The sequence below is a fragment of the Meles meles genome, chromosome 11, assembly GCF_922984935.1.
Source record: "Meles meles chromosome 11, mMelMel3.1 paternal haplotype, whole genome shotgun sequence".
NCBI classification, from domain to species: domain Eukaryota; kingdom Metazoa; phylum Chordata; class Mammalia; order Carnivora; family Mustelidae; genus Meles; species Meles meles.
In genome coordinates, this window is record NC_060076.1 from 66,045,100 (window position 1) to 66,066,290 (window position 21,191).

Below are 21,191 nucleotides of genomic sequence, written 5' to 3' on the forward strand. Positions count from 1 at the left end.
GCTCAGGTCATGATCTCAGGGTCCTGGGATCGAGTCCCGCATCGGGCTCTCTGCTCAGCAGCGAGCCTGCTTCCCTCTCTCTCTCTCTGCCTGCCTCTCTGTCTACTTGTGATCTCTCTCTGTCAAATAAATAAATAAAATCTTAAAAAATTATATATATATTATGATGTGCCAGACACAACAATTCTAGAGACTAGAAATCCAAAGACCAAAGTGTTGGGAGCTTTGGTTTCTTCTGAGGCCTCTCTCCTTGGCTTATAGATGGCTGCCTTCTTGTTGTGTCCCCATGTATCCCAACCTCTGTGCACTCAAGTTCTTAGTATCTCTTTCTCTTCTAAGGATCCCAGAGAGATTGGACTAGGCTACCTTAATGGCCTCATTTAAACTTAATTCCTTCTTTAAAAATATTATCTCCAAATACAGTTACATTCTGATGTCCTTGGGGTTGGGACTTGCACATGCAGATTTGGAGGAGACACAATTTAGCTCATAATAAGCCTCCTAAGTTATCTTGGTCCATTTAGTTTGGTTCTCCTCTGTCTGCACACACAGCAGATATGTTACTTACAAAATGCAAATCTGATCAATTTTATTAGTAATTCATTGGAAACATCTCTAGGACACTTTACTACTCTAAGAATAAAGACCTCTAATTTCCAGACAGCTTTCAATATCTTTTATAATCTGTTCTTGCTTACCACACAGTTGTCTCCCAGCCACTTCCCTCTTACACATATGCTGCAGCCATGAGATACAGAAAGCATCAGAACTGCTTTCACTTATTCAAAAGTGGGCCGTGATGTTTGTGGGCTGAAGGCCTCTGCAAATGCTCTTTGCTCCTTCTTCCTGCATTACCCTTCTACTCTTCAACTCTTACCATAATTCAATTCTTACTCAGCTCATAGGTCATCCTCTCTGGGAAGCTCCCTGACAACTCTCCTCACTGCAACAGAGTTAGGTCCCTTATGTGCTCCCACAACATTCTCTGTTACATACATATTTTTTTTTTAAGATTTTGTTTATTTATTTGACAGACAGAGATCACAAGTAGGCAGAGAGGCAGGCAGAGAGAGAGAGGGGAAGCAGGCTCCCTGCTGAGCAGAGAGCCCGATGTGGGGCTCGATCCCAGAACCCTGGGATCATGACCTGAGCCGAAGGCAGCGGCTTAACCAACTGAGCCACCCAGGCACCCCCTCTGTTACATATTATAACACTCACATGGCTTTATAGTTACAGCTCTAGATGCCTCATTAAAATCTTAAGATTCAGGTGGGCATAAGCCAGTTCATTTCTTTTGGGTACTTACAGTCCTGGAACCCTGATTCTCAGTATGTATATGTATTTTTTGCCACTCAACATTCGCAACAGATTCCCATAATTAAAATCATTTATGAAAATTGCTGTCTTAGTCTAGAGGTAACATATGCATAAAATTTAGGACAGTATTACCCCTCTTTAACATGCATTGTTTGGAGATAGAATAAAGGAAATAGAACAGACTGTATAAAATCTGATGCAGGTTTTGTTTTGTTTTGTTTTGTTTTCAGACAGGGTGGGAGATGGCTAGAGAGAGAGAAAAAGAATATTAAGCAGGCTCCACACCCACATAGAGCATGACACAGGGCTCAATCCCATGACTCTGAGATCACTACCTGAGCCAAATTCAAGAGTGGGATGCTTAATTGACTGAACCACCCAGGCACCCCACAGGTTTTTCCCTTTTAGAGAATAAATTATTATAAAGTATTTCAGTAATTCTGAAATGAAATGAAATTATACTAAGGAATATTTAGAACTTTAAAAAAATCACTATATAAAGGGATAAATACAATGGGTGTAAACAGAATATTAATGCACTCATTTCCATTATTCACATTACCTGTTAAGTTCCTCCAGACATAAACGTAGTGTTTCATAAGTTGTTAGAGCAATTTCACATTTCCTCTGCTTTACACGAATCAGTTCATTGTCTTTTTTGTTACCATGTAAAATAGTGACTCTGAAATATCCCCAGGTGTCCAATTCATCCCTCCAGTTGTAGAGGACAGAAAGAGGAGCAACTATTAAGAACATCTAAAAGAAGAAGAAAAACAAAATTATGATATATTTTTGTAAAAAATGGAAAAAAGTGAAATCTAGAATATCAACAGTCCTTTTCTTTCATTTTTGGCACTGCAATTAATAAAAATAAATACAACTTAGTGACTGGATATATCTGGATATAAAAAACCATCAAAAAATATTTTGTTGTTTATCTTTTTATTAGAATAAAACAGATATCTAACTTTGTCCAAAGAAAAACTGTTTTTATTCCCCTCCCCTACCACCCGGAAAAAGGACTGAGAGGTTAGAGAGAAACAATTCTCCAAAACAGAGAAAAGAGTTTAATCAGGATCCAAATAATAACTTCAAGAGCCAAGTGGGTAGTACAAACATGTAAAGCAGGTCAGGTTTTTTCTTGAAATATATGGTTTTCTGAAGCTCTTTTTCCTTTGTACACCCTTAGTACAATTCCTCTCTCGTTTTCTCAGATACTGTCAGTTGAAGACCTCGAAAACTCACTAAAAAATTAAAGCAATTCGAAGAAATCCCCTACCTCTTTTCTCATTAGATCAGTAATCTATCTATATTTATTTGCAAACATTCTGCTCTCCTACACATTACCATGGATCAACTAACCATGTTCTTATCTAAAGACAAACCCTAAACTTAAACAGTGGCTGCCATCACTTCTTGTCAACCTAAAGTTAATGCTGGAGAAATTGCCCGAATCTCCCTTATGTATCTAACTTTCCCCTTTTAATGGACCATATCCATCCACAAGCTAGTAAGTCCTAATATTTCCAGGGCTAAAAAAAAAACCAAAACAATACCAAAATCCCCTTCCTTAACCTTATATCTCTCTTTAGCTATTCCCCATTAACTTTATTGCCTTTCTAGCAATGATACTCAGGAATTATCAATACTTAATTGCTCTTACTTACTTTCCTCCTGTTCTCTTTTGAATTCATATAAATGACTTCTGTCCTAACCTCCAATCAAAGTAGTCCTTATCAAGATTAACAAAATGTACCTGTTGTAGTCTTGAATCAATGTTGGGGTTCTAGCGATCTTCCCCATAAACTAACCCCAAATTGTGTTGACATTACCCATTTTAATTTTTTCATGTTTTTATTTCTTACTGTTATCACTACTTCTGAGCTATTATATTTAATAATGTTACAAGTTTCTTCCCTAAAGCTTTATATTTGTCCTATTTGATAAAGATGAACCAATTAAACATACTGAAAATTTTCAGTTTAGCAAAAAATTAAATAACACAATACTAGTCTAAATCCTGCTCTTGCTTCTGTGAAATATTTCAGGTAGGCCATTTGACAGCTGACTCTTGGAAAGAGAAAGAAGAAAAAAAGAACAAAGATTAACGGACTCAGTGTGAAAGTTCCTTTTTCCACCCCATCATCAAACACACATGAATACTTCTTGTCATACTTGATTCACCTCAAATACTTCTGCCTTTTGGCTTGGAGTTTATCCTATGAATTCCATTATTCCCCTACCTTCAAAAATACAAAATTTGGGATCCAAGTACTTAATCCAAGTATAGTCTCATTCCCTCCCCCATTTTTGTATATTACAAGATGAAAACGATGGGTCCAAACTCCATTGCTCACTTTAAGCTGTTTTCCACTTCAGGTATCATTCATCAAAGTTGGCAATGAATCTAAAGACTCCTAGAATCAGCCCTAAGATTCAAAAAGTTTTAAAATTAAGATATTTCTTATTATTGGTCCTTAAAATTGCAAAACATAAATAAAATGGTCCGGTAACTTGTTTTAATACTAGAAAAAGTCAGAGAACTGAGTTATGCCATGTACGAAGTCCAGAGAAAGTGTATAAGAAGAATGTAAAGTATTCACTATCACGCTGTGAATATTTCATTTAACTAGCCTTATTTAAGCAAAAGATGCCAAAACAATAAAATGGAAAGCAGTGTCCGGTTGCTAAATCACTGTACACAAAGCAACTGTATTTGTTATTCTGAAGATAAGAAACAATTTTATAAAACTAGATCTAAAATTTAATACAAACATAATTTAAAATTTCTCACTTAAATATTAGTAAAATCAACAGAGGTCACGTTCAATTGTTCAACTAGAGAATACTAAATTACTTTTATCTCTTTCAACAAATCTATCTCAATTACTGAAAGCCGTGATTTTAAAGTTTGATTCTTCATGCACTATGGTCTTAGGAGGATGATGTGATGTGGACTGTACAAAATACCTAAAGATGGTTTTCATGTGCAATGATTTTTATGGTAGGCAAGTTATAATATTCACAATAATTATCATATCATTATTGAGTACTTGCTGTGTGCCAAGGGCTGGGCAAAGTAGTTGACAAATATTAATTCAAGGACTTTACAAAAAAATGCTATCTAGTAGGAATATTTAGTATTTCCTTTCTAGAGAATGAGATGAGATGAAAAAACTGAGGTGTAGAGATGTTAAATAACACACCCAAGATCATATTGCTATTAGATGGCAAAATAAGTATTCAAAACCCAAGTCTGTCTAATTCCAAAATCTGTAACCACCATTAAAAATCATGTTGGTACTATAATTCAGAAAATCCATGACTGTGATAAATATAGCTCTCATTTACCATGCAACTCCAGACCTTTTTCTCGCATTTAGAAAACAAAGGTGTTCAAGTGATAAATGAAATAATAAATGCAACCATGCATGTCAGTGCCAGGTTAGGAACAGCAATGTATATTCAGAGAATAACAACAGACAAACAGGACGAAAGCAAAGGTCTCACGCAGGAGGAAGTGAGATATTAAAGTGAAAAATAATATGTATCTTTATATAGAGAGAAATTACAGACCATAAAATTGAAATTTTTGCTATATAACTCAAAGTTCTAAAAAATATTCCCATAATTACCTCTATAATATTAATTCTTTTAAAAATGCCAAAAGTAATTAATTTAAACACTATTATGTATAACTGGTAACTTTTCCTTTTGGAATGCTGTGGCTATTTAACATATGGGAATTTAAGTTTAGAATCCATTCTAGTCATGGATTTATCTAAATCATTTTTTAGAAAAGCAGCATAAAAATTATACCAAAACCAGACATTCTTCAAAAATAGAAAATTATAGGCCAATATCACTTAAATTAATGGACAGCAAACCAATAAATATAAAATCTTTCAATTAAACAAGAAAAGTAAATAAGGGGTGAAAATGGAAATGACAAGTAAACATATTTGTAGAAAATATAAGTAAAACAATAAAATGAACAGTAAATCAATTAATGTTTTTAAAGACTTATTTATTAGTGAGAGAGAGAGAATGTGCACATGCACATGAGTGCAGCAAGAGGCAGAGGAATCACATGCAGACTCTCCACTGACCATGAAGCCCAACCTGGGGCTTGATCTGATGACCCATGAATTCATATCCTGAGCCAAAATCATGCATCAGACACTGAACCAACTGAGCCCCCACGCACCCAAACAGTAAATCAATTATTAAGAACAGTAAAAAAATTAGAAAGTGAAATTTATCAAATATGTGTTGCACCTTAAACGATACATTAGACCAGATGGACTTAATGATATATATGGAATATTTGATCCCAAAGCAGCAGAATATACATTCTTCTCAAGTGCACCTGTTTTCTGGTATAGATCATACATTAGGACACAAAACAAGCCTTAATAAATTTAAAAAGACTGAAATCATATTAAGCATCTCTCAACCAAAAAGGTATGACTAGAAAACAATTACAAAAAGAAAACTCAAGAATTCACAAACATGTAGAGATTAATCAAATGCTACTTATGATAAAAACCCTCAACGAGGTAGGTTTAGAGGACATATACCTCAACATAATAAAGGTCATATATGAAAATCTCACAGCTAACATCAACCTAAATGGGGAAAAACTGAGAGCTTTTCCCCTATTATGAGGAAAAGACAGGGATGTCCATTCTCAAAAATTATTTAATACAGTACTGGAAGTCCTAGTGACAGCAAACAGATGACAAAAAGAAATAAAAGACATTCAAATTGGCAAGAAAGAAGTAAAACTTTCACTGTTTGCAGATGACATTATACTACATATAAAAAACTCCACCAAAAAAACCTGCTACAACTGATAAACTAATTCAGTAAAGTCACAGGATACAAAATCAATATATGGAAGTCTGTTGCATTTCTCTACACCAATAATGAGGCAGCAGAAAAAGAAATTAAAGAATTAATCCCATTTATAATTGCACCAAAAACAGTAAGATACCTAGGAATAAACCTAACTAAAAAGATTAAGGACCTATACTCTGAAAACTATAAAACACTGATGAAAGAAACTGAAGATGACACAAAGAAATGAAAAAGCATTCCATGCTCAAGGATCAGAAGAACAAATATTGTTAAAATGTCTATGCTACCTAAAGGAATCTACATGTTTAACAAAATCCCTATCAAACACCAAAGAATGTTTGACAAAGCTAAACAAAATCCTAAAATTTGTATGGAATCACAAAAGACCCTAAACAGTCAAAGCAACCTTAAAAAAAAGAAGAGCAAAGCTGGAGGCATCACAGTCCCAGACTTCATGTTATATTACAAAGTTGTAGTGATCAAAGCAGTACAGTACTGGTACAAAAATAGATACACAGATCAATAGAACAGAGTAGAAAATCCAGAAACAAATCCACAACTATATGGTATTAATATTATGGTATTATATTAATCTTCAACAAAGCAGAAAAGAATATCCAATGGGAAAAAGACAGTCTCTTCAATAAATAGTGTTCAGAAAACTGAGCAGCACCATGCAAAAGGATGAAACCATACTACTTTCTTACACCATACACAAAAATAAATTCAAAATGGGTTAAAGACCTAAATGTGAGACTTGAAACCATAATAATCCTAGAAAGGAATATAGACAAAACCTCTTTGACATTAGCCTTAGGAACTTTTTTCTAGATATATCTCCAGAGGCAAGAGAAACAAAAGCAAAGATAAACTACCGGGACTTCATCAAGATAAACATCTTCTGCACAGTGAAAGAAACAATCAACAAAACTAAAAGGCAACCTATGGAATGGGAGAAGATATTTGCAAATGACATCTGATAAAGGGTTAGTATCCAAAATATATAAAGAACTTGTAAAATTCAATACCCCCCCAAAAAATAATAGAACACATGAATAGACATTTTTCCAAAGAAGACATATAGATGGTCAACAGACACATGAAAAGATGCTTAATATAACTCATCATTAGGGAAATACAAATCAAAACTAAAATATCACCTCACATCCGTCAGAATTGCTAAAATCAGTAACACAAGAAACAACAGATGTTGGCAGGGATATGAAGAAAGGGAATCCTCTTGCACTGCTGGTGGGAATGCAAACTGGTGCAGCCACTCTGGAAAACAGTATGGAGGTTCCTCAAAAAGTTAAAAATGGAACTATCTTATGATCCAGCACCAGATATTTACCCAAAGAATATAAAAATACTAATTCAATGGGATAGATGTATCCTGATATTTATAGCAGCATTATCTACAATAGCCAAATTATGGAAGCACACACACACACACACACACACACACACACACACAGGAATATTATTCAGCCATAAAAAAGAATGAAATCTTGCCATTTGCAACAACATGGATGGAACTAGAGAGTATTAAGCTACACAAAGTCAATCAGAGAAAGACAAATACCATATGATTTTACTCATATGTGGAATTTAAGAAGCAAAACAAACAAGCAAAGGAGGAAAAAAAGAGAGAGAAGGAGGTAAACCAAGAGACAAGACATATACTGTTTTAACTTTGGAGAACAAACTAATGGTTACCCGAGGGGAGGTGGGGGGAGTAGATTAAATAGGTGATGGAGAAGGAGAGCACTTGCTGTAGTAAGCACAGGGTATTGTATGGAAGTGTTGAATTACTATACTGCACACGTGAAATCAGCATTACACTGTATGTTAACTAAAAAGAATTTAAATAAAAATTTTAAAAAATAAACAATATGCTATTGAACAATCAAAGGTCAACAGAGAAATAAAAAAATATCTTGAGACAAATGAAAATGGAAATAAAACATACCAAATATATAGGCTGTAGAAAAGTAGTTCTGTGAGAGAATTTCACAGAAATCTATGCCTACCCCTCCAAAATAAGAAAAATCTCAAATAAACAACCTGGCTTTACATCTCAAATAACTAGAAAAAAGAACAAAGTCCAAAGTTGGTAGAAGAAAGAAATAACAAAGATCAGAATGGAAATAAATAAAATAGAAACTAAAAAGACATTTAAAAAATCAGTAAAACTAGGAGCTGCTTCTTTGAAAATATAAAACTGATAAAACTTTAGCTAGACTCACCAAGAAAAAGGACAGAGGGCTCAAATAAAATCAGAAATGAAGGAGATATTACTGACTGATATTACATACATACAAAGACTCAAAAGAGAGTACTATGAACCATTATGTGCTAACAAATTGGAAAACCTAAAAGAAATGGCTATTTTCTAAAAACTACAACACCCCCTGAGTGAATCAAAGAAAAAGAGAATCTAAATATACTAATTACTAGTAAGATGAATTACTACTGATTTTTTTGTTTGTGTTTTGTTTTTGATCAGTAATCAAAACAAAACACAAACAAAATCCAGTACCAGGTGGTTCAATAGCAAATTCTACCAAATATTCAAAGAAGAGTCAATACAAATCCTCCTCAAACTTTTTTTTCTCCTCAAACTTTCTAAAAAATAGGAGAAAATTCATTTTACAAGTCCTTCGTTACCCTGATACCAAAACCAGACGAGGACACCACGACAAAAGAAAACTAAAAGTCAATACCCTTGATGAACATAGGTGCAAAAATCCTCAACAAAATATCAACAAAGTCAATTCAGAAATAATCGAAAGGATCATACACCATGATCAAGTGGTTTTTGTTCCAGAGATGCAAGGATGGAATGTTAATACTGTTCAATATCTGCAAATCTACCACATAATACACCACATTAACAAAATGAAGAATAAAGATCACATGATCATCTTAATAGATGACAAAATTCAACAACCATTTATGATAAAAACTCTCAACAAAGTAAGTATAGAGGGAAAGTTCTTCAACATAATAAAGGCCATATAACAAGCCACAACTAATATCATACTCAATGGTGAAAGATAAAAACTTTTCCTCTAAGATCAAGAACAAGACAAGAATGCTCACTCTCACCACTTTTATTCAACATAATCTTGGAAGTCCTAGGCAGACCAATTATAAAGGGAGGAAGGGAGGGGGAAGGAGGGAGGAAGGAAGGAAGAAAGGAAGGAAGGAAGGAGGGAGGGAAGGGGGAAAGGAAGAAAGGAAGGAAATCCAAGTTGCAAAGTAAGAAGAAAACTGTCAATGTTTGCTTATGAGATGATATTGCATATAGAGAACACTAAGGACTCCACAAAAATAAACAAACAAACCTGTTAGAATAAGCAAGTTCAGTACAGTTGCAAGAAACAAAATTAATATACAAAAATCTGTTGCTTTTCTATACACTAAAAACAAACTATCAGAAACAGCAATGAAAAAATAATCTCATTTATAATTACATCAAAACGAGTAAAACACCTAGGGATAAATTTAACCAAGGAGGTTAAATTTATCCCTTCCAAAAGACCTGGACACTGAAAACTACAAGCCACTGCTAAACCCAGAAGGGGCACCTGGGTAGCTCAGTCAGTGGAGTGACCAACTTGATTTTGGCTCAGGTCATGATCTCCGGGTCCTGGGACTGAGCCCAGCATCAGATTCCAGGCTCGGTGTATTAAATAAATAAATCTTTTTTAAAAAGAAACCACAGAAGACACAAAAATTGGAAAAATACTCCATTCTATGGTTTGGAAGAACAAATATTATTAAAATGTACAAACTACCCAAAGCAATCTACAGACTCAATTCAATCCCTATAAAGTTCCAATGACATTTTTCATAGAAATATAACAATCCTAAAATTTATATAGAACCATAAAAGACCACAAATAGTCAAAGCAGTCTTGAGAAAGAACAACAAAGCTGAATTATACTCCCTGATTTGAAATTGTTTTACAAAGCTATAGTAATCAAACAGTATGCTACTGCATAACAAGAGACACATTAATACGAATAATCCATACTTACATGGCCAATTTATTTATTATACAGGAGGCAAAAATATCCAATAAGAAAAGACAGTCATGTCAATGAATGGTGTTGGGGAAACTATACAACCACAGCAAAAGAATGAAACTACTATTTTATACAACACACAAAACTTGAAATGGATTAAAGACTTGAAAGTAAGACCTGAAAGCTTTATCATATGAGAGAGCAATATTTTAAAATTAATTTACCTTGATTTTCTTAAAGACTGAATTCTAATCCTAAAGGCCTAAATCTAAAGACTCATTCCAAGAATTAATATTTGAAATGCATACTTTGTGTCTTTTCGGAATTTATTCCTGGCAAGAAACATCTATTGCATGCATTTTTAGATGATTTGTTCACACTTGAAAAGTTTCAAAATATATGTAATTACGATGTATCATATAACATACAAATACCTCAAATTCACCACTCCTTAATTTGTAACATTTGATTCATTAAAAGGATTTGTTTTTCAAGGAGTTCCAACATTAATTTTTCAGGATTCCATTGCAATTCTGGCATTAACATAATAAATATAAAGGAATTTTATTTCCTTTCTAGCTATTTCGTAGGCTATCTTTTAAAAATGCACAAAATTTTAACTGGATGAATACAAATTTATCTTTTAAGAATTTCATCACATAAAAACAGAGTATTTGTTTGAATTTCCTTCTGAGGAATTAATTTAGGATGTCACTGGTAATCCCATTAAAAGCTTTATGAAATTCCAGTTCAAATGATTAACTAAACAAATGTATTTACTGATGCCAACTGAAACAAAAGAACAAATATAAAAATAAATCATAATAGTATAAAATGCTTGGAAGTGGTGCTGCCAGATAACCTGTCTAAGAGTAGAACTGTGTAAGATTAGATGAAAACTGACATACTTGAAGAACTGAGGAATCCATCCTATACCTATGTAAGAAAACTTCTCCAAAATACAAAAAAGCAAATTTTCCTAGAAATAGACTTTAAGCCAAACACTATAACAAGAGACAAGGAAGGTCATCAGATCATAATAAAGGGATCAATGCATTAACAGAACATAACAAATGTAAATATTATATTCAACATCGGAACATCTAACTATAACTTAACAGATATGAAGAGAGAAAATGACAGCAATATAATAATAATGGGGGACCTCCAACACCCTACTTTCAACAACGGATAGCTCATCCAGATAGAAAATCAGTAAAGAAATATCGGACTTAAACTACATGTTGGACCAGATGGACCTAAGAGACATATATACAAGATTTCACCTAATAGCAGTAGAATACATATTCTTCTTAAGCACATATAGAACTTTCTCTAGAACAGATAATATGTTAGGCCACAAAACAAGTCTTAATAAATGTTTGATTTAAATCATATCAAACATATTTTCTGAACACAATGGTGTGAAACTAGAAATCAATGACAAGAAGAAAACAAAAAATCCACATATATGTGGATATTAAACAATATGCTCCTGACAACCAAAGGTGTCAGAGATGGAATCAAAAAGGAAACCAAAAAAAATCTTGAGACAAATAAAAATTTAAACACAACAAACCAAAACTTATAGGATGCAACAAAAGGAGTTCTAAAAATAAATATTTAGTAACGAAGACTCACATTAAGAAAAAAGAAAAATCACAAATAAACAGCCTCCTAACTTTATACCTCAAGAAACTATAAAAAGAACAAGGAACAGCTGGGTGGTGCAGTCAATGGAGCGTCCAACTCTTGGTTTTGGCTAGGGTTGCGATCTCCGGGTTGTGAGATCAAGCCCCCCGTCAGGCTCCATACTCAGTGTCGAGTCTGCTTGGGACTGACTCTCATTCTCCCTCTGCTCATCCCCACCCCTGCTCATGCATGCTCTCTCTCTCTCTAAAATAAATAAACCTTAAAAAAAAAAAAAATTAAGCCCAAAGTTAGTAGAAGGCAATCACAAATATGGTAGTGGAAATGAATGAAATAGAGACTAGAAAAACACTAGAAAAGATCACTGAGATTAAGAGCTGGTTCTTTGAATAGATAAAGTTGACAAAAGTTTAACTAGAATGGGGGGGCACCTGGATGGCTCAGAGGGTTAAAGCCTCTGCCTTCAGCTCAGGTCATGATCCTAGGGTCCTGGGATCAAGCCCCGCATCGGGCTCTCTGCTTAGCTGGGAGCCTGCTCCCCTCTCTCTCTCTCTGCCTGCCTCTCTGCCTACTTGTAATCTCTATCTGTCAAATAAATAAATCTTTAAAAAAATTAAAAGAAAAGTTTAACTAGAATAGGAAAAAAAAGAGAAAACATTCAAATAAATAAAATTAGAAATGAAAGAGGAGATATTACAAGTGATAAGAAATACAAAGGATCATATGAAATCATGTAATTATATACCAAAAAATTAGATAACCTAGAAGAAATGGATACAGTCCCAGAAAAATATAACCCAACAAGACTGAATCATGAAGAAAGAAGATCTGAACAAATCAGCAGTAAAGAGACTGAATCAGTAACACACCCCCCAGCACAGAAAAGTCCAGGGCCAGACAGCATCACTAGTGAATTTTACCAAACATTTCAAAAATAATGTCAATCCTTCTCAACAATCCCATACTCATTTTTCAAGGCCAGTGTTACCCTGGTATCAAAGACAAGGGTATCACAAGAAAAGAATATTAAAGGCCAATATCCTTGATGAATAGAAACACAAATATCTTCAACAAAATATGAAACAAACAGATTCAACAGTAAAAGGACCATACTCCATGATCAAAGTGGGATTTATTCCTTAGATGAACTGATAGTTCAACATATGCAAATCAAAAAATGTGATACATCATATAAACAAAATGAAGGGTAAAAATCATATAGATGCATATAGATGCAAAAAAATTTTGACAAAATTTAACATCCTTTTATATAAAAAACTTCCAACAAACTGGACACAGAAAATACATACTTCAACTTAATAAAGACCACATATGACAAACCCACAGTTAATATCACATTCAACAGTCAAAAGCTTCATATTCTTCCTCTAATATCAGTAACAAGACGCCTATTCTTACAAAGCTTATTCCACATAGGACTGGAAGTCCTCGTCAGAGCAATTAGGTAAATAAAGAAATAAAAGACACTCAAATTGGAAAGGTAAAACTGTCTGTTTGCAGATGACATGACATTACATGTAGAAAAACCTAAAGATGCCATAAATGAAAACAAATACCTCTTAGAACTCAGTAAAATAAAGTCAGTAAATATGCAGGACACAAAATCAATATATAAAAATCAGCTGTTTTAATATATTAGCATGACTTATAAGAAAAGGAAATTGAGAAAACAATGCAAAGTAATGGCAGAGTAATTAAAAGGGAAGCAATTAGGCCAATCATCTGCTTCAGAGAAGCAGCACTCCACTTCCCCTATATAAAGTACTGTATATACTTTTCCAAAGCACAACTTCTTCAGAAATCATAGTGAGTGTTGCGGCTGAGGAAATTTATAAATTTCAAGGTTGAAGAAAAAGTCCTACACACTTTCTTTTTTTTAAAAGATTTTATTTATTTATTTGACAGAGAGAGATCACAAGTAGGCAGAGAGCGAGAGAGAGAGGGAAGCAGGCTCCCTGCTGAGCAGAAAGCCCGATGCAGGGCTTGATCCCAGGACCCTGAGACCATGACCTGAGCCGAAGGCAGAGGCTTGACCCACTGAGCCACCCAGGCGCCCCTCCTACACACTTTCAAACAAAAATAAAATTTCCTATCCAAGGAAAATATCAGTTCAGTATTGGAACCTCATCTACAATATGGAGTGACAGAAGAAAATAAAATTATTTTGGTGAAGTTTGAAAGAAGATTTTTAACTTAGAATTCTACATATAGATAAACTATCAACCCAGTATGACAGTAATATAGAAGTACATAAAACTTTAGAAACAATTAACTGAAGTTGTTAAGTAAGCAAAAAGTAGTACAAACAAAAGAAGAAATGAGAAAGCTGAAAAGACATAGCAGGAAAGTTTAATATATTTTTCTCAGAATTTAATTGTTTAAATAGAACAAAAACAAAACAAAATAGTATTAAGAATTTGAACACTACAATTATCAAATTATCTTGATTAAACAGATATATTTAGACCTATGTGGCCATAATAACAAATAATGTGCAAAATCCTTGCAAAATTTTTAAAATAACTGAGACTATGTAACATCACAGCATAAAAACACCTGACCAGGGATTTAGCCACAAAAAAAATAAAATAAAATAAAATAAAAGTACAAATAAAGCCAGTAGTACCTGAACAACAAAGTAGAAATCAACAACAAAGGCAAAATACTCCTATTATTCTCCATACCCCAATAATATCTAGTTACTTAGAAATTTTAAACTTTACTTTAAATAGTATTTTAGTAAAAGAGAAAAACTATAAAGCCACAGATAATTTAGAAAACAATAATGAAAAGCCCACCTAATGAAAACTATGAAATGTAGCCACAGTGGTACTCAAAAAAACATACACAACTTAAGTGAAATTTATTAGAATATAAGAAAGATTAAAAATAAACACTTAAGAATTGAACTGAAGGGGGCGCCTGGGTGGCTGACTCTTTAAGCATCTGCTTTGGCTCAGGTCATGATCCCAAGAGTCCTGGGATGGAGCCCTACATAGGACTTCCTGCTAGACTGAAAGCCTGCTTCTCTCCCTCTCCCAATCCCCCTACTTGTGTTCCCTCTCTTGCTGTCTCCATCTTTATCAATTAAATTAATAAATAAAATCATAAATAAATAAATAAATAAATAGAATTGAACTGAAAGAGATAGAAAAATAGCACTGTTCATTATAACAAGGAATTATACATATATATACATATATATGCATATGTGCCCATATAATATATAAATGTAAATAAATATGTATTAGAAATATATATTATGTATTAATATCTTTACCTATTTAAAGTATTAATTTTCCCTGCTTTCTCTGCCCTGTTAATTACCAGAACTGACATAAAATATTAATAAATTCTGTAGTGACATTTAGAATCAAATAACTGAAAATAGGACTACAAACAGTCTTTGAACTCGAGAAGATTTAAAGACACGTTAAGAATATGCTTTAAAGGGGAAGGGAAGGAAAGATAAACAAGACAAAATCAGAGAGGAGACAAACCACAAGAGACTTTTAATTATAGGAAGCAAACTGAGGGTTGCTGGGGAGGAAGTAGGATGGGGGACAGGGTAAGTGAATGAGGGACATTAAGGAGGGCATATGATGTAACGAGCACTGGGTATAAGACTGATAAATCACTGAACTCTGAAACTAATAATACACTATATGTTAATTGAATTTCAAAAAAATAATAAAATAAAAATAAAATAAAATGACTCTGGTAAAAAAATATGCTTAAAAAAGAATTACATACTTTAGGATCAAATTAAATTTGATATAGGATATATTTATAATTTTAAAAATAATAAAAATTTTTAAAGCAATAATAATTCCATAAGCCAATAATTCTCAAAATTTTGCACTAAAATGCCCCAATGATTGACAATAGTAAATTGGCCCCACCAATGTTATGTATAAGACTCTAGTATAGATGAGACTATTTAAAACTTGACTTGTAGAAAGTGATTTCATTACCATAAGAAAATAAAGATTTCATAAAATCACTTCATCTTTATTTCTATCCAGTTTTCTGAGAATATAAAAGTCAGACACAAAAGTATACTTTTTCTTGCATTTCATTATTTTATTAGAAATCTCTTACTTTTTATGAATCATACATGAGATATTTATAAACATGTATTTACAACGGAGAAAGCTGAAATATAGACATGAATAGCATTCATAATGACAGGAGCAGAAACAAAGACACGCCTAGACCTTAGTCTTTCTAATTCCAACTTCAACAGTCCTCATGTAGGAAGAATTTGTTTCAGAGTTTCAGGATATAATTATTCTCCTGAACAACTTTACCAATGACATACCTTTTTTATCAATATCAATGGCTCCCTTTCATTCTCACATAAATAAAAAAAACAATATAATGGACTTTGATTAACTTTATACACACATTTATGGAAATTTAACAAATTAATGAAAGTAAGTCATATAAATCCAGCCAAGAAAAAGACTGAAAACCTCCAAAAAAATTTAAGCTAAAATTGTATCTTGCCATTTTGAGTCAATCATACTTAATTTGAGGATGAAACTGATAATCCTTTAAGAATGAGGTTTATAAAACAAATATTTTAATAATGTCTTTAACTTATGTGTTTTGAATTTATGCTATAATGTATGCTGTGTACAAGTTTCTATATACATTTCCAATACCAGCTTCATGAGCTTTATGTTCCTAAACATCTTACCTTTTTTGCTATAGAAGAAGGCTCCTTTTTCACACTTCTTAGTAAAAATTCCGGCATGTTGTTTTCAATATCTTCACGAGTTCCCTTTTTATGCAAAACTGCAGCCAAAAATGAAATAACCTAGGAGAAAAAAAAAAAAAAACTTTTTAGTTACTGTATAAATGTTTCAAGATGGACAAATTATTATGGCTTACATGACTGACTACCCAATTAGTGAAAATTTGAGTATATACAAATAAATTTGTTACAGGGATAAACAACATGAAATAGTAGTATTGGTTTTCTTTATATATATTAACAAATGTACAGTACACCTTACCCTGAGTACGGTGAAAAAGAATTCTCACATGGCTATCACTTCCGTGGTAAGTTTTACCTACTCAATGAATTCTTTCTTGATCTCATCAATTGGGACATTACCTTCTTATCTGTCTCTCTCCACGGAAACTATCTCTTCATATATTCTATTAGAATAAACTATATACACTCTTTTTTCCCTGTTGTGTACTTCGGTTCACCTAATAGTTACAGATGGAATGACAGAGTGTTATTTTAAGATAGACTAAGACAATTCATCAATACACACACCACTTGGAATAACAGCTATTCTCTAAATACCAAGTAAGAAAGACAAAGAGACATAATAAAGGAAATATTACCTCACATAATGAAGAGCAAGAAATATTTAATCAATTGGACTTTGGTTCAAATTTCAGCCTTAGTTGCTTGGAAATTATGTAAACTTAGGTGAGTTAACCTTTTTGCGTAACTGTAAAAATACATGAAAATGCAAAAATAAATATTTGCAGAGTTATTTTAAAGATTGGGGAAAGTATTTGAGGTATCCATATGGGGGGAGAATCATTACTTTAGAAAAATAAATCATATAAATATTAAAACCTAAAGAAAAAAATATGAGATTGGAAAAACTAAAAAAAAAAACAAAAAAAAAAAACAGTGTTTTTAAAATGAGAATGGGGTCACCTGGGCGACTCAGATAGTTAAGCCTCTGCCTTCAGCTCAGGTCATGATCCTGGGATCCTGGGATCCTGGGATCAAGTCCAGCATTGGGCTACCTACTCAGTGGGGAGCCTGCTTCTCCCTCTGCCTCTCTCTCTCTCTCTCTTTTTCTGTCTCTCATGAATAAATGAATAAAATCTTTAAAAAAAATAAAATAAATTTCAAAAAGAATGGCTACCTACAATCTCAATCCCAAATGACAAAGAAAAAGAATGGTGTAAGAGAAGTATTTGAAGAGATAAAAGCTGAAAACTTCTAAAAGCTGATTAAAAAAAAAGTCAAGCCATATATTCCCGATCCACTAAGAACATCAAACCAATAAATAAGTAAATGAATAAATTATCAATCCACAAGTAGGTGTTGCATAGAAAAACTGCTCAAAACTTGAGACCAAAAAGAAAATCTTAAAAGTAGCACAAGGACAACACAATAGATTATCTACCAAAAAGCAACAACTGGACACATAGCTGATCTGGCAGCAAAAACAACAAAAGACACTATATGTCGAAAGATATTTTCAAGATGGTAAAGAAAATAAAAGTAACCTCGTTTTATACCCAGTAAAGATATTATTCAAGAATAAAGATGGAGATATTTTCAGACAAACAGAAACTGAACAAAATCCTCATCAAAAGAGCACAGTACAGGAAATAATTAATGAATGTTTTCAGGCACAAGGAAAATTATATGATGTACATGCTCAGTGATGCAGGAAAAACTTAAGAACAACAAAAATGTAAATCTATAGAAAATATAAATATGTAAACATTACTGAACAAAACTGTCTTCTTGAAATTAAATAAAAGCATTAAAAGATATGACAATACATGCAGTTTAGTCTGAAAGGGCCCAGTGTAATTATAATATTCTGGTGTCCTTACACTGTCCAGGAGGAAATAAAAGTACTAGTTTATACTAGAATTTTTTATAAGTCAAGAATGTTTGTTGTAATCTCTGGGGTAACCACTAGAAGGAAAATACATCAATGTGTAAGTAGTAACCTATTAAGAGAGAGATAACAGAATAATATGAAATAATCTATCCAAAAGGAGGCAAAAAAGAAGAAGAAAATAAACATAGGTAACATACAACAAATAAAGAACAATAATAAAATAGTAGATTTAAATCCATATAAATTAGAAAGCACATTCCATGGAGGGGACTAAATGTTACAATTAAAAACGATGATCACCAGGTCCATAAAATATATATGCCATTTACACAAAAAAAACATTTAAAACAAGGAATAGGAAAAGTTGTTAAGTAAAAAAATGAAAAGACATGTGAACAAAAACCAAAAGAAAGTTGATATAGCTGTTTTTATTGATTAAAAAATTAATTCATGTGGAAGTTATAACTAGTGTAAATTGTTAAGCAAAGAAAAAACAGCTTACTGAAATAAAAGTAGACAAATCCATAGCATAATGGTAAGATTTTGAAATGACTCAGAAACAAAATAATCAGTAAAGAAACAGAATATTTGAATCACATGGTTAGCAAACTTGACCTAATGAACATTTGATCAAATACTGCACACTATTGCAAAACATAGTTTCATTTAAAATACATATGAGGGGTGCCTGGCTGGCTCAGTTGGTTTAACATCTGCCTTCAGCTCAGGTCATGATCTCAGGATCCTGGGACTGAGCCTTGCGTGGGTTCCCTACTCAGTAGGGAGTCACCTCTCCTTCTCCTTCTCTACCCTTATGCACCCTCCCTACTTATGCCTTCTCTCTCAAATAAATAAAATCTTTTTTTTTTTAAAGACTTTATTTATTTGACAGAGATCACAAGTCGGCAGAGAGGCAGGCAGAGAGAGAGAGGAAGGGAAGCAGGCTCCCTGCTGAGTGGAGAGCCCGATGCAGGGCTCGATCCCAGGACTCTGAGATCATGACCTGAGCCGAAGGCAGAGGCTTTAACCCACTGAGCCACCCAGGCGCCCCAATAAATAAAATCTTTTAAAAAATTAATAACATACACATGAAATATTTATCAAAGCACCATATAAGGTCATGGAGCAAATCTCAATATGGTTCTACAGAAATACAGAATATGTTCTTTAATGTGAGAAATTAGAAATAACAAAAGTTTAAGAAGAAAATCCACAAATATTTATAAAGTAAGAAATATACTTCAAAGAAGAAATAAATTTTATTATTATTTTTTTAAGATTTTGTTTATTTGACAGAGACAGCGAGAGAGGGAACACACGCTGGGGTTGGGGGAGGGGGAGGGGGGCAGGGCAGGGAGGGAGAAGCAGGCTTCCGGCTGAGCAGAGAGCTTGATGCCAGGCTCAATCCCCGGACCCTGGGATCATGACCTCAGCCAAAGGCTGACACTTAACGACTGAGTCACTCAGGCGCCCAAGGACTGAGCGACTCAGGTGCCCCAAAGAAGAAATATATTTTAAGGCATATTAGAATAACAGGTGACTCGGTGGCTCAGTTGGTTAAGTAACTACCTTCAGCTCAGGTCATGATCTCAGAGTCCTGGGATCGAACCTCTGCTTCTCCCTCTCCCTCTCCCTGTGCCCCGACTCACCTCCCATCCTCTCTCTCTTTCTCTCAAATAAATAAAATCTTTAAAAATATATATATAAGATAAAGTATATTAGAATATACTTCTAATTTCACAATTAAGATTAGAATATATTTTGAGTTTAACAATAATAAGTAATAATTACATATTAAACTGCAGCCTAAGATCATGTTTTAGGGACTTAATGCCTATATTAGGAAGAAAAGAAGCTGCTAATAAAGTATCTAAGAATCTATTTCAAAAATTAATAGGGGCACCTGGGTGGCTAAGTGGGTTAAAGCCTCTGCCATAGGTTCGGGCCATGATCCCAGGATCCTGGGATGGAGCCCCCCATCGGGCTCTCTGCTCAGCAGGGAGCCTGCTTCTTCCTCTCTCTGCCTGCCTCTCTGCCTGCTTGTGATCTCTCCCTCTGTCAAATAAAGAAATAAAATCTTTAAAAATAATAATAATAATAATAATAATACAGAAAACATAACACAAAAAAAAAACAGAATTATAAACAAAATGTATAAGTGGAAAAGCATGTAATAAAAAGGATCAACAAAGCCAAATGATCATTCTAGTGAGGATTTTAAAAAGTGATAAAGCCCCTAGATAATTAATGAAGTAGAAAAACTACAAGAAGAGGTAAATACTCACACACACATACACACAAAGGACATAATAAATAATGTCATGCCAATAACTAAAAATTTGGAAGAAATGAAGAGCAGAACTTATCTATACAGACACAAGAAAAAACATAAAATTTACATTTTCATAAAATATTAAATCTCAATACATAATTATAAACCTTACACAAAGAAAACTAAAAGTCAAATTGCTTCACCAATAAAGTCTACCAATGCTTAAGAAAGATATAATGCCAACCTTGGAGTGCCTGGGTGGCTCACTGAGTTAAGCATCCAACTCTTGATCTCACCTCAGGTCTTGATCTCAGGGTTTGAATTCATGCCCCATGTTTTAAATTTTAAAACAACAACAACAACAACAACAAAAACCAACCAAACAGGGCATCTGGGTGGCTCAGTCCTTGGGCATCTGCCTTCAG

The 21,191-nt window shown here is 33.5% G+C and overlaps 1 protein-coding gene across 1 annotated transcript in view; it reads right to left on the reverse strand.

Moving 5' to 3' along the window:
* ERCC6L2 (ERCC excision repair 6 like 2) overlaps positions 1-21,191 on the reverse strand; it is a 135,221-nt gene that overhangs the window by 92,679 nt on the left and 21,351 nt on the right. The window contains exons 3-4 of the mRNA XM_046022877.1: positions 16,583-16,702; positions 1,880-2,073 (exon numbers count right to left, since the gene is read on the reverse strand). Of these exons, the coding sequence (XP_045878833.1) occupies positions 1,880-2,073; positions 16,583-16,702 (314 nt within the window). The remainder of the gene's footprint in view (positions 1-1,879; positions 2,074-16,582; positions 16,703-21,191) is intronic.